At 37.2% G+C, this 17,546-nt stretch overlaps 1 protein-coding gene and 1 pseudogene across 11 annotated transcripts in view; both read left to right on the forward strand.

Annotated features, from left to right (window-relative positions):
* LOC102537036 (rab5 GDP/GTP exchange factor) overlaps positions 1 to 17,546 on the forward strand; it is a 94,786-nt gene that overhangs the window by 18,099 nt on the left and 59,141 nt on the right. For 5 of the 11 annotated variants that reach the window (XM_072943049.1, XM_072943051.1, XM_072943055.1 and 2 more), the window contains exons 2-4: positions 6,379 to 6,567; positions 8,932 to 9,098; positions 13,036 to 13,205. In XM_072943049.1, the coding sequence (XP_072799150.1) occupies positions 6,389 to 6,567; positions 8,932 to 9,098; positions 13,036 to 13,205 (516 nt within the window). In that variant the 5' untranslated portion in view covers positions 6,379 to 6,388. Of the gene's footprint in view, positions 1 to 6,378; positions 6,568 to 8,931; positions 9,099 to 13,035; positions 13,206 to 17,546 lie in introns of those variants that run through there. The other 6 variants (XM_072943052.1, XM_072943048.1, XM_072943054.1 and 3 more) reach the window with 4 other exon arrangements.
* LOC140686997 (grpE protein homolog 1, mitochondrial pseudogene) lies at positions 13,352 to 16,618 on the forward strand (annotated as a pseudogene).

The following is a 17,546-nucleotide window of genomic DNA, read 5'->3' on the forward strand; positions in this document are numbered from 1 at the left end:
TGGGGCTTAGATTTGTGAAAAGGAGGAGAATGATAGGAGTGGAAGTTGGATAGAGAGGTATGAATGAAAGTCTCAGAAATACTGATTTGTCGTAAGTCACATTGCAGAGATGAGATTTGAATGCATGTTTGACCAGTCTGCATGTTCTCATGTCTATTGAATTGGTCTTCATAGACTCATAGAATAGCTATTATTTTTGTTTTCATCTTGACCTGTTGAGCTCTTAGTATATGCTAAGTAGTGCTCACAGCACTTCTATTATGGTTCTTCGTGCTCCAGCATAGTACCTGGACAGGTCTTTGAGTGCAGGTAATAGGCTCTGCTGGAGCTAGCATAAGAAAAAAAGTTAGGGATCAAGGGGTATGTTCCGGAATCTGAGAGTAGGCAGGCAGCTAAACTTTAGTAAAAGATTGGAACTGAGAAATGGAAACCCCTCAGGACCTAGAGAGTATTTTTCTTCTGCTGCTTTTCTCAGCTTCTTGGTGTGTGTCTGTTTCTCTCTGCAGATGGTTATCCTGTTACTCAGACCACTTGCTGGAAGGTGGTCATGCCCCAACTTCTCCATCATTCAAGAGAACAGCCCAGACCTAGTCTCATTTCCAAAACTTCAGTTTGGATCACGTATCCACCTCTGGTTCAATCAGCAGTAGCCCTGAAGTCGTAGGGGAAAGGGACTGCACCTTTTACAAACACAGCAGCCTACCTTTGTAGATACGGGGAACAGTTCCCTGAGAAAAGGGAAGGTGCTGGCCCATGTATCAGGTAGATTCCCTAAAATGTGTTCATTTTAGTAACAGACTTGTGCTTTAGTATTTATAGTATAAAAAAATTTAAACTTCCTGAATTTATATAAAGAAGAACTAGATATTTCTTGTTGTCTATTCTTCTTGGAACTGAAGAAAGGAACCACAGGATGATGACAGTGAGATTGGCTCAGACTCTGAAAATAGTTCAGTAGAACTCAGGACTTAGTACAAAAATGTAGGCTGTTGTGATGGCCCTGCCACTTACAACCTTTTTGATTGAATAAATCGTAACTTCTCACTCTCAATGTATTTATCTGTATTATAAAAGAATGTAGATCGTCTTTAAAGTTTCCTCAATTTAACACTGTAGACTCTGGCTAGATTTTGTTACTCTTCCTTTCTCCCTCAGCCTCATTTACTAAATGGTAAGTGCATTAGATCTAAATCCTGTCCTTGGAGGGCTTTACTCTTATAGAGACAGTAAAGAGTATCACTAAACTTGCAAGTCTCCCTGCCATGTCTCATTAGTTAACTCTTAGAGATCTTACTGCCAAATAGGTTACCATCCCTCCCCTTTCCATTCCCACTGTGTTACTTCTGTCATTAGGACCTCTTATTGTAGTTGTCTCTTGATCACTTTGTCTTCTGTTTTTCACTTGTCCCCAATCCCTAGTAATTGCCTCTCAAGATTTTTTTAAATCATAAAGTAAAATTGAATTTTGGGGGAGTGTACAGTTCTATGAATTTTAAAACATGTATAGATTTGTGTAAACATCTCCATAATCAGAATACAGGACAGTTTCATCACCTGTAAAAAAAACTTTATTGTGCTATTCCTTTATAGATACCCTCCCTCCAACCCTAATTCTTAACAAACACTGATTATGCCATATGTCAACTTTAAAAACAGGCTTCACTCATTCAGCGTAAAGCTTTTGAGAATTCATTCAAATTGTTAGGTATATCAGCTCTTTCTTTCTTTCGCTAAGTAGTGTTCCATTGCGTGGATGTACCACAGTTTGTTTATTCACTCATCTATTGAAGGATACTTTGGTTGTTCCATTTTTTAGTGATCATAAATAATGTTACTAGAAACATTTGTGTATAAATTTTTGAGTAAAGATCAGTTTTATTCCTTAGGAGGAAGTAACCAGGAATAGGATTGCTGGGTTGTATAGTGAGTGTATTTAACTCTTTATAGAACTACCAAAGTGTATTCCATGGTGGTTGTGCTATTTGCATTCCACTAGGAATGTTCTAATTGTTCTGCACCCTTGCTACCAGAGCCATACTGGTAGGTGTGTGGTGATATCGCCTGGTCGCTTTAATTTGCATTTCTCTAATGAATGGTGATGGTGAACAACTTTTCATGTGCTTGTTTGCCATGTTGTCAAGAACTGTGAAGGATGTGATTTTTTACCTTACTTACAAGTACAAGTTAGCCTACCACAGTTTCATGGATGCTGGCAGAAGTCATGAGATTCTGGAGTCAGAGACAAAGCACTTTGTTATTCACAGGACATCAGTAAAGCAATCTTCATCTTCACATGGGCTACCCTTGCCCCTAAGTCACTTGGGACTAATGTCACAACTGAGGAACCTAAGCTTACAGAACCTAAATCTTTTATAGTGGGCCACAAACAAACCCACCTGACTTTTGACCCAGAGGGAAATATTTTATCTATTGTACTGAACAGTAAACAAACTTGCCCTCTGCTCTGAAGGGAGATAGTCATCTGTTTCTTCTGAGAGTGTTAAATATGCAGACATCCTTGAAGATAGTCCATTACAAGGCCTCTTGTTCAGAAATGTGAGACACCCATGAAGAATTGTCTCCCAGCATGTATACCTTCTTTGGATAAGTGTCTGTTGAAGTCTTTTGTCCATTTTTAAAACTGGGTGGTTTTTCTTTCTGTTGAGTTTTGATAATACTTTATATATTCTGGATGCAAGTCCTTTGTCAAATATATGGTTTGCAAGTATTTTCTCCCTAGTCTGTAGTTTGTCTTTTCATTTTCCCAGCTTCACAGAGCAAAATTTTTAGTTTTGCTGCAAGTTCCAACCCATCTTCTTTGGGCTGTGGTTCCAATGTCAATTCATTTTTCAAAGCCTTCGCAGTGCTATTTTGCAGCGCTAGTTTCCTGTGTCCCAGTCTGAGACCTGTGCAGTGGTCTCTATCTATGCATTTTAATCTTTGGTCTCTAATAGCATCAGATCCATGCACACATGGTTTGGGGTGAGTCCAGAAGTTCACAGACAACGTTTTTAGCTTACTTTCTTGAGTTCTCCTTCTCAGTGATTTCCCTTGTATTTTTTTCCCTATGGGCTTATCTTTCCTCTGGGTGGGAAACTTTGGAGTTAGTTACCCCACTTTGTCTTGTACTTCCGTCACTGTCTGCACATTTGGGGCCTAGAAATGGGAGGATAGAGAGTGGGAAAAATGGATAGTTCCGCTTCCTCAGAGTTTAGGTCCTGCAGTCTCTCATTCCAGCCACTGCTATGGACACCATGTGATTGCTTGGATGCTGTGGCTCAAGAGAAGGGAGAAAGACAATAAAGTGGAGGGATTTTCATATTTTCTCTCACTGTTAGAGAGTTTCCTTTCTCATTCCTTGAGCCAGGACTAGAGGAGCTTCCTCTGTGCCCTGCTGTCCATTTCTGGCTTGACTTGGTGATACTGGAGAGGAAAAAACGCTAAACTCACCAAGGTTCAGTCATACATTGAGTTCTGGTCTTCTCAATTCTCCTCTTTCCTTTTGCCTTTGAGAAACCGCCAAAGTAGTGCTTAGTGCATACCATCTAGGTTTATAGCTGGACTAAACCTGTGAAATCTCTCCCCCACAACATCTGGTCACTGCTGTCTGTCCTTTTTTCCTCTTGTTTTTATTTTTATCCTTGACTTCCTCCTAGGGGTCACCACTGTGCCTGCATACCTTAATGTTCAGCCAAAGATTGTTGTTTGTTCAGACGAAGATTGAATTTGTGCACAAACATGTCTAATCAGTAAGGCTTCTGGTCTTCTGGCCAACAGCACCTGTGTGTATGCACAGGGGACACAAGAGAGCCCAGTGGAGGGAGCTGGTGGCTTGAAGTTTGGATGCATTCCTTGGCTCACACTTTGTTCCATCAGCCGAGAGGAAGTTTTGTCTATCTTTATAGTTGATTTGGGGGGAGAGGATTTATTGTCTTCCTCACTTCATCATACTGGAAGACAGAACTCCACCTCAAGTTTCATGTCTTAAAATAGATATCTTATCATGATTTCCCCTTTTCATTGAAACAGAGATGCTGTAATCCAGACTCTAACCTGGAATTTAAAAAAACCACCATAACTGGACTTGACACCTAATTTCTTCCATTTACCTCCTACTTATACCACATTATTCATGTTCTTCATTCTTGTCTTTGAGCTTTTTGTGAAAGATGTCTTTCCTGTCTGGAATGTCTTTCCTCTTTTGTGTAACCACTCCAAGTCTCTTTAAGCTTCAACTCAAGGCTCCTGGAGGTCTGCATCTCCTCCCACCTCGTTCCCTGGCCCATATGGTCTCTCCATACTCTGCAAGTCAGAATTACTCTGCCTTCTTCCTCCATGGTTTCATAGCTCTTTTCTGTTTTTCTACATTGTTCAGTCTGCATCTATTTTTGGTTATGAGTTTTCACATCTAATAAAACGAAGATAATATCTACTCTGCTTTTTGTGAGAAATAATTATATTGAGTACTGTCACAATATTAGGCATGTAATGAGTGGTGGCAAATAGTAGGCATATAGTAATTTGTCCTAGACTGTTGAGGACCTTGAATCTCAAGGAGTTTAGACTCTATTCTGATGCTTTAATTACACTCGTTTTTCTTGGTGAATGTTAAATTATTTAATTTAATGACAAACTATTAAGTTAAAAAAGTTTTTTAATTTTTTTTTATGGTGGGGAGGTAATTAGATTTATTTATTTGTTTGTTTGTTTTTCAGTTGAGGTACTGGAAATCGAACCCAGTATTTTGTGCATGCTAAACATGCACTCTGCCACTGAGCTATACCCTCCCCCCAAACTATTCACTTTTATGTCATTGAAATGAAGTTGTCTTTTTGAGCCAAATAACATAGTATGCTAAGAACACAAAGTATTTCAAGAAAATTGTACTTTGTCCCTTAGGCTTAAAATGTAAAGTTTTTTTTTTTTTTTGGTAGCAACTAAGAAGGCTCTTTTGGCCTCCTTTTTAAAAAATATTAAATTTTTTTGTGTGTGTGGTGAAAAGACATAACATAAAGTTTACTATCTTAACCATTTTTGAAGTGTACAGTAGAGTAGTGTTAACTATATGCACCTTGTTGTGCAGTAGATCTCTAGAGCTTTTTTTGTCTGGCAGAACTGAAACTCTATACCCATTGAATAGCAACTCCTCTTTGCTTCCCTACCCCCCCAGCCCCTGGCAACCGTCATTCTACTTTCTGGTTCTAAGAGTTTGGCTACTTCAGATACCTCGTGTAGGTGGAATCATGTAGTATTTACCTTTTTGTGACTGGCTCATTCTACCTGACATAATGTCCTCAAGGTTCATCCATGTTGTAACATGTGACAAGAGTTTCCTTCCTTTTTAAGGCTGAATAATGTTCCACTGTATGTCCCACATTTTATTCATCCATTCATCCTATCTTTATCCATTTATCCTTTGATGGATATTTAGGTTGCTTCTAATTCTTGGCTTTTGTGACTAATATTCAATGAACATGAGTGTGCAAATATCTCTTCAAGATCCTGTTTTCAGTTCTTTTGGGTATATACCCAGAAGTAAGATTGCAGGATAATATGGTGATTCTATTTTTAATTTTTTGAGGACCCTCCATTTTACATTCCCACCAACTGTGAACAAGGGTTCCAGTTTCTTCACATCATCACCACACTTGCTATTTCTTGTCTCTTTGACAATAGCCATTCTGACAGATGTGTGGTGATCTGTTATATTTTGATTTAAATTTCCCTGATGATTATTGATATTGAGCATCTTTTCACATGTTAATTGGCTATTTGTATATCATCTTTGGAGAATTGTCTATTTAAGTCCTTTGCTAATTTTTAAATGGATTTTTTTTTATTTTTGTTGTTGTTGAATTGTAGAAGTTCTTTATATATTCTGGATAGTAACCTCATATCAGATATATGGTTGGCATATATTTTGTCCCATTCCATAGATTGCCTTCTCTATTGATTGTTCCTTTTTTTGTGCAGAATTTTATAAGTTTGATACAGTCCCATTTGTCTATTTTTGCTTTATTGCTTGTGTTTTTGGTATTACGGGCAAGAAATTGTCACCAAATCCAATGTTATGAAGCTTTTCCCCTATGTTTATCTTCAAGGAATTTTATAGTTTCATATCTTATGTTTAATCCAATATTAGTCCTTTTTTAAAATGTTATTGTTTGGCAGGAATAAGAAGTTTGTTCTTCAGTATGACTACATCAGGAATTTGCTGTATTTAAACTTTTTTTCCCTCCTTCCCTCCCTCCTTATCTCCTTCCATCCCTTCTAGATTGAAGATGATAGACTCACTTGTTTTTTTCTTCTTAATTGCTTTGCTGTTAGTAGAATGATAGTGAATTCATTTTCAACAACATTTTCTTGTTATTTGATTAGCAGGAAGAAGATGAGCCTTAAGTCTGAACGCCGAGGAATTCATGTGGATCAATCAGAGCTCCTATGCAAGAAAGGATGTGGTTACTATGGCAACCCTGCTTGGCAGGGTTTCTGCTCCAAGTGCTGGAGGGAGGAGTACCACAAAGCCAGGCAGAAGCAAATTCAGGAGGACTGGGAACTGGCAGAGCGGTAAAAGGACTTACCTAGGGGGTTGGTTTGACAGTGATGTAACTGAATACATAGCTCTTTTGTTGTCAGAATACATTTTTATTTTCTTTTTGAAATATCAGCATGCCAGCTTAATAATAAGAGAAATTAATTCTTTCCCTTCAGTCAACAGTTAATGATTTCAACAGTCAGTGATTTCTTCATTTTGTCTTTTTCTTAACTTTTAATTGTTTTGTGTTTGGAGTGTGTTAGTCTTCATTCTTTCATAAAGACAATAAGCTCCTTGGAGTAGAAGAGTGGAGATAAACATACTTCATGGTGAAGATTAAGTGAGGTAATAGATAGGATGTAGCTAGCACAGGGCTTGGCACATGACTTTCATCAAGCATTATTTTCCTTGTTCTTTTAATATATCCAGCATGGCATCTGGCACAGTGATAAACACATAGTAGTAGAATCCTGTTGATTTGTGTGCATAGTCTTTGCATTCTGGAAATTTAACTTTTTCTTTAAAAATGGGGTTTGTTAGTCAAATAATTTGTATTATCCAGAAATATGATTATGATAAAAATAGAAAGGTAAAATGCCAGTGAGCCTAGGAACTTAATAAAATGCTATGAATAATGTTAATCCTTTGCCAGAGCATCCTAGGAACTGTAAAACTTCTCAATAAAAAAGAGTCAGACTGAACTCTGACAGCTTTTGCTAGTTTTTTTTTTAATCTAATCAGGTATGTTTGTTGAGTGACTTCTTTACTAGCATCTGTGTTGAACTCAGAGAATTACAAAGTACACTCACTGCTTTCAGTGACTCCAAAGTCATCCAAAGAGAGAAAATATAGACACAGAACATAAACTATTTCTTCAGGTTTCCCACTGCCCTCCTGCTGTTCTCAGTAGCTGATCCTATTTCATAAAGAAAGTAGAGGCCACAAAGCGTGAATTCCTTAGCTTTCTCCTCTCTTCACATCAGAATGTACTAATAGCTTTATCAACATTTTCTGTTTTGTCTGAGAGAAAGATGAATCCCTGTTTCATTCTCAGACCACTTTCTACCTGTGATTTTGTTGCTGTTGGTTTCTGCTTCCAATTGTGACCTTGCTTGAGATTTCCCACAGCACTAGTTCTCCAATTTGAACAGGCATGGGAATCACCTGCAGAGCTCGTAAAAATGGTGATTGCTGAACCTCACCCCCAGGGTCCCTGACTTTGGTAGGTTGGGAGTGAGGGCTGAGAATTTGCATTTCTAACCAAGTTCTCAGATGTTGCTGGTGCTGCTGTCTGGGTAATGACACTTCGAGAACCATGGTTCTGTAGATAGCCTTTGAGATTTATTATAAATACCTCAAATTCAGCTGGTCCAAGGCTAGATTTATTGCTTTTATTTACTCCAATCTTCACTCTCAACATTTCCTCCTAACTCTTCTGCATCAGTTAGTGATATCTTGTTTATTCAATTGGCTAAAAAACATTAGAGTCATTTTTAATTTCTCCTTCACCTCCTATGCTGTCTACAACTAATTGAGCAAGTGTTGCTTATTCCAGCTCAGAGAAGTCTCTTGAATTTCATCCTCTCCTATTTCCTGTCCTTATTTTCGCTCACTTAAATCTTTGTAATATATTCTTAAGTATTGTCTCTATCCCTAGCCTCTCTGCCCCTCAAGTTCTCACACAGCTACCTGCGTTGTCTTTCTAAAGCACAAATCACATAATGGTAACTTATTGAATTGCAGTCTTTCTTGGTTCCCCACCGCATGATGAAATGCAAAATTACAGCAGGCTTGGCAGTCAAGGTTTCTTACCACCTGGTGCCTACCTGTACAACCAGCATCATGGTCCATCCCACCATCAATGATCTGACTACACTGAACTTGATCCACAACGAAAACCACATGCCTTCACATTGGTAGTGCCTTCTTCCTGAATGCCCTTTCACTTGATGTGGTCCTCTTCTTTAAGACCGGCCTAAATATCACCATTATAAAATTTTCTTGAACTCTTCCAGCTGATTTAGTTTTTCTTTCTTTTGTTCTCATAGCACTTGGGTTTTGCTCTCTGTTATAGGCACCATCACATTATGTGGTAATTATTTACTTACCTCTTTCTCTCTTCCACCCTTAAGATTGTCAGGGAAAAGGACTAGACTTTATTTCTTTTATGTAACCCTAGTACAGTGGCTGAATTAACATGATCCATGGAGAAGGTCCCTTTAGAAATTTGTAGTAGCATGTAGGATAGTTTCCTGTCAGAGACCTCAGACCTATTTAGTATATTTAGCCTCTGGTTCTAAAAACTTTTTATCTTCGACTCATTGAGTTATTACCTTTAGGTACAAGGAAAACTTGGAGAATATCTGGGTCATCCTTAACCCCCTCTTGAATTACAGACTACAGCGGGAGGAGGAAGAGGCCTTTGCCAGCAGTCAGAGCAGCCAAGGGGCCCAATCCCTTACATTTTCCAAGTTTGAAGAAAAGAAAACCAATGAGAAGACCCGCAAGGTTACCACAGTAAAGAAATTCTTCAGTGCTTCATCCAGGGTTGGATCAAAAAAGGGTAATTTTCTGATTCTCTTTTTTTCTTCTGTGCCCAAATGAGATACAGAGTAGATCCACAATGCATGTGGGCTCAACTTTTTAATTTCTTAAGCATTCAGAGAATATCAACCAAGATTTGAGACCGAAATTGGGTTTGAGGCCCAGACAATATGTGAAATCTCATCAGTTGGAGGAATTGTGTTTTAGAGAACTTGTTTACGCTGTAGGAGAAGTAAAGAGAAATGAAATATCTAGTTTTGTTTATAAAATTCCTTTTCATCCCATCTGTTTGAATGTTTTATTTTTTGTGTTTTTAATTTTTGGATCCTGGTTTATTCTCCTTTGTGTAATAGCCTCATTGTCCATACCTTATCAGAAATGATTGTTTCTAGGCTTAAATCATCTAGAAAAGTTTTCTGAGAGCTTATTGGAGAGACAGCTTGTATCTTGAGGAAATACTGTACAGAGAAGGAAAAGTGGAACAAGGCTCACCTTGGGCTTTTAAGAGTGTGAAAGTAACCCATAGTAGATATTGTCTGGTGCATGGATTGGTATGTACTTGACCTTATTCATCCTGCTTCTCAAAATTCCATATAACCAGCAAGAGTATTGTCACTAAAGTCATGCTTGTTCTACCAGTGAGCAGGTAAGCTAATTGAAGTGGTGTAGCCGGAAGCAGAAAAGAAAATACCTGTTGTTAGGGCTTAGTCTCGGAACCTTTATGTTGATAATCAGATACACCGTAAGTTGGAAATAGTAAAGGATACTGGGAACCAACAGCAATGCTGTCACAAGAGTCCTTCTCTTGGGTACTACCCGCCAACCTGGGGTAATTGTCATGGGGTTTTGATCTGCCTAAATGAAGGGGAATGAAGAATATTACCTTAAGATCTTTGCTGGTCTTTTGGATTTAATGATTATTGGTTTTTGTTTTATTAAAGGGAAAGGTTGCTTATAAGCAAAAACACAGTACTTCTCTTTAATAAAGGCAAACCTTTTAACAGTCTTTTTATTCACATGATTAATTTGGAGTTGTCCTTGGTTGGCTGTTACTCATAGCAGTTTTCTTTACAACAGTAAGAAGGGGAATAGAGATTAATGATTTGATAAGGATGTATTTGGCTCATGATTTATTTATTAGGAGATAGTGTAGTAGGGTGATTAAAAGCATAAGCTTTTGAGTCACCCTGATTTGAGTCTCAGCTGTGCAGTTTACTAGCTGTGTGACCTTAAGCAAGCTAATCTCTTTAAGGCCTGTCTATTCTTAGGGACAGTAACACCTATTATAGGCATGTCTTGAGGATTAAATGAGCTGATGTGTGTACTGAGTTTAGCACAGTACCTAACACATAGTAAGTCTCCAATAAGTGTTAGCTATATGTTGTTTTTCTTATAGAATAATCTCTTCTGGTAAGGAGCACAAAGGTGTTGATCAAAAGCATTCATTCCTATTTAGCTTGAATTCTGTTTCCTGCTCTGGGAAAGTCTCATTAACCTTATGAATTTATGATATATGGTGAAGTGGTATATGCCAACAGATGAAACAGTAAAGAAATTATAAAACCATCAGTTCTAACTGCCATATTTTACAGATGACTGTAGAAAAGCCCATAGAGGTGAACTAATTTACCCAAGATCATGTAATGAATTAATATATTAGACCTCAGGTCTCCTAACTCCTTGTTTTTTCCATTGTATCCCTTGACCTCAAATATGTGTGTAGGTTTATCTATAACTATACCTGCGTATGTATCTATATAAATAGAAATATGATGAAGTTTCTATTACTGAAGTGCATAATACTCATGCACATTCATTGACTAAACTTGACAGTTAAAAATATCATGTCCTAAGAGCTTCTGTACAGTATGCATTATATTAGGAAAAGATTTGTACTTTAAAAGAAACAATTCCAAATGATTAAAAAAATTTTTTTAATTGAAGTACAGTTGGTTTACAGTGTGTTAATATCTGGTGTACATCATAGTGATTCAGTTACACATATATATGTATTTCTTTTCATATTCTTTTCCATCATAGGCTATTACAAGATACTGACTATAGTTCCCTGTGCTATATAGTAGGGTCTTGCTGTTTATCTATTTTATATATAGTAGTTAGTATCTACAAATCCCAAACTCCCAATTTATCCCTCTACCCCTGCTTTCCTTACCCAATAACCACAAGTTTGTTTTCTGTGTCTGTGATTTTTATCTTAATAAATGATTTTTATCTTAAAAACTTTTATGTGGAATAGTTCTTACTTTTTTCTTTTCTTTAGAATGATAGATTTTTACTTTAGTTTTTTTGGTGTTCAGTTGTTTTTTCGTCTGTAGAAAGTATATGAGGATAAAGACCTCAGAGTGTTGAAAAAAACTGATGTGTGAGTATTAGAAAAGAGGCTGCAATTGGATCTTTGTTTCACAGATTGCTTATGTAACTTTGCCAGGGGAGCTTTGCATTTCAGGCTGATTGTTTGGCCTTTTCATGTGGATAAGGTTAGCCTATACTAAATGCAGTTTTAATCTATTGAGTCTAGACTAAAATAGACCTTTTGTGTTTTGTATTCTTTATTTTACTTTGTTAACACAAAATGTCCTTGCTTTTGATATTTATTTGCTTCTGTTGGTAACTTGAAAGAAAGCTCTTAAGCCAGTGCAGCTTGGCAGTAAATAGAACACAAAAAATCTTCTAAGGGATTTGAAAAATATTTTAACTTCCTGTTAGAGTTGGCTGTCCCTTCAGAGAAGGTAAATGGAACAGCTTGACTGTAAAGACTCAGAGAATTTACTTACATTTTTTAATCTCCAGTGTAAGGTTGTGAGCTCTAGTTTAGAGTAAATCCTAGTGGATCAGCCAAGTCCTCCCACCCTTTGTGCTATTGTTGTCCTACATTTTGCTTCTATATATGCTATGAATCTCACAATCCATTATTATTACTCTAGCTTTTAAACAGTTAATTTTAATTATCTTTTAAGGAAATTTTTAAGTGAGAAGATGTCTTTTCTGCTTGCCTACAGATTTGCCGTTGTTCATGCTCTTTGTTCCTGAGTGGTGGGGAAGATGAGTTATTCTCAGCCATGTGTGCTCAGGGGATTGTTCTGCCCACTCCTTCACCCAGTTGTGGGTCGTTTTCTCACATGTATGCGCAGTACTCAGTCGGAGACTCAAGGGAACCTCTTTGCAGTTATCTGTAGTTTTTTCTTTGCAGCCCTGTCCTCTCTGTATTTTGCATGCAAATTCTAGCAACTTTGGCCTCCCTAAGCTCTTAATGCTGTTTCCCCAATTTAGCAAGTCTGCTGAGTAAGATCTGCTTGAGTTGCCTCTCCATGTGCCAAGGCCTTAAACCTCTCCCCACAGTGAGCTGGAGCACTAGGGAGGATTTACCATGTTTGTCCCTTTCTCCCAGGGACTACTCCCCCTTCTACCTGTTGGCCAGTGTCTGGAAATCATTGTTTCATATGTTTTGTCTGATTTTCCGAAGGCAGTAGGATAAACCTAATCTCTGTTGTTCCATCATGAGTAGGAGTGGAATTATCAGATTGAGTGAAGGATTAAATTCCAAGTATTAAAGAATTCTTTTCTAATTAATAAATACAATTTTTGGTTTTCTATATTGGTAAAAAATGTTGCAGAAAAGATGCTGCTGGTTTCAGTATTAATGATTAAATATGTAGATCAAAGCATGATACATTTTGGCTGAGAAGATACTAACAGAGTAACTTTTATTTGAATAGAAGTATCTTTTAGATATGTAGTTTTATCTACTTGTGCCTCCTACTCAGAAAATAGATTAGCTTACTTTAAGGAAAGTGCAAATATTTAAACATAAAATAATTTAAATTCAAGTTTAACTTTGATTAAGCGTAATTTAAATAATCTTAAATTAGATACTTAAAGTAGTTCCATGCATGGATCTTCTATGTAATGAAACTTACTATGTTTAATTTTCCCAGCAGAAATTCAGGAAGCAAAAGCTCCCAGTCCTTCTATAAACCGGCAAACCAGCATTGAAACGGATAGAGTGTCTAAAGAGTTCATAGAATTTCTCAAGACCTTGCACAAGACAGGCCAAGAAATCTATAAGCAGACCAAGCTGTTTTTGGAAGCAATGCATTACAAAAGGGTAGGTTGAGAACCACTTAGAAACACAGAGTTTTGGTTTTGGAAAGGTCTTAGAGATGATCTAGTGCAACTTTGTCATTTTACACCTGAGAAAATTAAGACCCAGAAATGTCAAGTTACTTACCTGAGAAATGTTGCTAGTTAAACATGACTTGCAGGCTAGTACTTTTCCACTGCAACTTAGTGGTGATTGGATCATCAAGTGGAATGTCTGGCATCGAAGCCATTTGTATTGTGTACTTTTTTAATAAGCCTTCCTAACTTGTCACCTTGTAAACAGTGTTTTGCCAAGAGAGCCACCATAGACCTTGAACTCCAAGTAACAGTTGTTAGACTAGTAGCTATCATTTTAGGGTTTTTTTGTTTTTGTTTTGTATTTTGATTTTTAATGTTTCTCTCCTGGCTCAGGTAAAATTTAGACATTGAAAGGGAGCTTTCAACTTTCAACTGGTTTGAAAGTTTCAACTTTGAAACCTTTCAACTGGTTTCAGCCCCTTTATTTTACAGATGGGGAAGTTGAGAGCCAGAGGGGATAAGTGACTTGTCCAGGGTCCTCCACATGTGTGTCTTGAACCCATAATTTCTAACTCATAATTTCAACAATGAACTGTTCTTGCCGACATCTTTTTCTGCCTCATTCCTGTTTTCTCTAGTCCTAGGATATGCCAGTGGTAAGCAACTTTTTCCACATGTGGGTCAAGTCTAGAAAATTAAATATTTTCAGAAATGGATTAAAAATTTTTTTTCAGCCATTTAATCACTTTATATCTGCCCTGAGACTTAAAAAAATTTCCCCATCCCAAAAGGGTATCTCTTTCGGCTAAAATTTCATTCAGCACCTATATAATCCATACACACTGCAATACTACAGTGTAATGCTTGGCTCTTCAACAAATGTTGTTTGCTCAGATTCTTCTGAAGCTGGTTTATTTTACCCTTTTTTCTTTTTGATTAATCTTATTAACTACTTAATATCCCTGGTAGTCCCTTTTCATATTCTTTAAGAGATATTTCTATTGCAGATGAGACAGACAATGACATTAGCACAAAGTTCATTTATGTTGAACATCCAATTGTCAGCAGCTACTTTTTTCTTCTTAGAAATTCAAATTTGATTGGGTGGGAAGGTGGAGGGGGGAGTGGGGCATATGCAGAAGCTAAAAAAGAATTTACAAGGTTTAGTTTTTAAACTTTATTATCATTACAAAATAACTGGAATTTAAGAATCTTACTGTAAGAACCAAGCTTCATATAGGTTTAAGAGTGGCCACAGATTCTGGGATGTATATGGTCACCAGTGAAATGAAGGATGTCTAGATTTCTTTTGTCATTTGGACAAAAATTTTATGTGCATGAGTAATTTTAAAGCATTATATAAACCCAGCTAGATGTTCACTTTTCCCATCATAACTTGAAAACCATATTTTCTAATTTAATGAGATCTCTGGCTTGCTGAAGAATTTTTTTCCACACATTTATTCATAGGAAACATTTCAAAACACACTGACTGTCTTTATTTTTCTTTAAAACTTCTAAGTGCTTTCTTTCAAACTTTGTACTTAATTTGTCACGAATGAGAAACAATTAGTTTATGGACCTGCCTTGGGTCTGTTGACTGTAGTGATCTGTGTCCTCATCCTCACATGGGCACCACCTGAGAGGTCGATAGAAATGAGGACCCCAGTGAGTTAGACTGCCTTTAAATCAAAGTGAGACTCCTGGAGAAACTCTTTAACTGCCCAAACTATTTAAATCCTACTCTTGCTGATTGTTGACAGATTCTTCAGCTACATTTTCCCCTGTTCTGAAAGTGTAGCTTGCCCTGTTTTTCTGTTTTTTGTTTTTAAGAATAGCCTAGGTAATCCTCTCCTTCCTCAAAATTCAGACTTTTTAATTTATTGGATATTGAAGTAAAGCTTTTTAGTAAGTGAATTTTCTGGGTTTTTCAATGCTGTTTTTTCAAAAACACAATTCGTTTATTAATAGTTGTTCAAATATGCGCTTATTCCTTGCTGAGGAAGTGGTCAAGCACAACATAAGACCATGCTGCTTTCATTGTCCTTTTCCCAGCCAGTCATTCTGTAAAAGTCTGGTATTGATTATATTGTATAGACTTAGTTTTTTTTCTGATATTCAGTCTCCTGAAAAACTATTTTCCTAATCCTAAATGAGAAGGAAAAAAATTATGGTTTAAAACATGGCTATGTCTTCATTTATCTTCTCTTCCCCAGAACAAGTGCAAAGATAGGTGTCCTTTTATATTTTAAAATAACTTCACTATTCTAGACCATATGTGTATGCAAGGAGTAGTTTGCCCTGCTGTGTAATTAGTTAGGAGAGGGAAGTGTGTATTCAGAACAAAGAAACTTTAATCAACAAAATAAGTTTTAATTATGGTAAAAAAGTTGGGGTGGGGGAGAAGTAACCCAGGGCCATTAGATCCTGGGTTAATTTTAAGTAAAATTAGGAGCAGCGAGGATGAGAAGGGAGGCAGTGAGACAGTGGGAAAACATCTGAACTGATGGAGTCTACACAGCATAAGAAACAAAACTAGGTAAAAGTTTGAGTTGTTAACTATATTGAAAGTAATGAATGAATAAAAATATTCAAGACCAATCAATCAAAATCACAGTGGAAAAGTTTTGAACTCTACAAATCCCCCAAGGCACCTAGCAATGTATCTTAAAATGCAACAACCAGCAAATAAATTTCTTTAAATAAACAGAAAACAAAAAAACATTCAAGACCATGTCATAGAAGGCAGCTGTGGTGGTGCAGTGGGTGAGGCTGGCGCAGTACAATCTCTTGGCTTTGGTGTCATGTCCCAGGCCCTTTCCTGCTGCACACAGCGACAGAACAAAAGTGGAAGAGGACATGGGTCAAAATGGAACAGAAGAGAGATACTCCCTCTACAGAGAAGATGCTCATGGAAGGGAAGGTCAAGCTGAGAGAACAGCTAGAAGAGACTACGGAAAAATAAGTGAGGCTTGGCAGATACCGAGAAGTTGTGACGGAGGAGCCGGAAATGCTGGAGGAGGCAAAATTACATGGTATTTAGAGCTTCTGCAAGGACTTGTTAGAGGCTGCAGGCATTTTAGAGAAGGCAACAGTGAAGAAATTAAAGACACTAACCCTTACCTGAAGAGCCTTTATGAAGGCCTCGTAATGACTGAAGTCCACGTTCAGAAGGTGTTCATGTAGCATGACTTACTCAGGTTGAACGAACTGTGGTTCAGATCAAGCCAGGTTTTGACTCCTACAGATGTGAAGCCTTGTTCCACGTGCTGGTTAAGGGGAAAGAGCCGGACTCAGTGGTGCTAGTTACCAAGGTTGGGTGCATTGCATGGGCACACCCCAAGACTTACCCTGCTGCGGGTGGTGAAACTTAGCAGCCTCTTGAAGAGATTTCTTTAAAGTAGCTGCTATACTCCTTGAAGGGCTGATTTCCTCTACTCATCTATGAATACTTTTGAGCTTTTCCTAAACCTTGTTGGAAAACTCAAGTAACCAGTGGCTAAATTGTGTAAATTACATTAATGAACTCTAATTTGGGAGCCTGTTCATTGACTTTTAGGACTGCATGCTTAGTAATTTCACACATTTGCAGAAGAGGCCAGCAGGACACTACTGGACCTCTAGAGTATCATGGATAGTGCTATATCTGCTCAAACTCTGATGACATCAGAGTATTTAAATGAATACAGTGTCTTTGGGAGTTCTGCTGTTTAGTTACCTGGCCATGCAGACTGCCCTGTGTTTGCTCTGCATCTCACTGGAGTTACTGGAACACTTACCCACTACACATTTCATTCAATGGAGGAAAAGCAAGAGCTTAAACATTTTTCTTGCTGTAAGATTATATATTTGTGAAAAGCATATGTGAGTTCATTTGTAATTAGTAATAATCCAGTTCTTAAAAATGATCACCTACTGGCTTTTCCTTAGAGATGTGAAATGAAAATATGTAACTTAACAGTTCTCACCACTTTCATTTTGCCAATAATTGAATCTGATAAAAATCAATTACTTTTGCTCTGTTTTGTTCATCTAACTGTAGAGATGTTTGTCTATACTCAATTAGCTACTTAATCTCAAGGTATATTCCCTGGTAAGATAGACTGTCTCAGAATATGAGGACTGCATGCTTAGCATACTTTAAATATTAATGTTTAATTTTATATTTTATTTAAGGATGAAAGCTCTATTGTGTTCAGTTTCCTAAAAAAATGATTGAAGGCAGCAGAAACTAGCAATACAAGAAATATGAACATTAAAGCTAAAAGCTAAATGGATGAAACAGTTAACTGTAGTACAAAAGAAACTTAATGAAATCAGAAACTAG

Source organism: Vicugna pacos, chromosome 18 (assembly GCF_048564905.1).
Source record: "Vicugna pacos chromosome 18, VicPac4, whole genome shotgun sequence".
In the NCBI taxonomy this organism is placed as follows: domain Eukaryota; kingdom Metazoa; phylum Chordata; class Mammalia; order Artiodactyla; family Camelidae; genus Vicugna; species Vicugna pacos.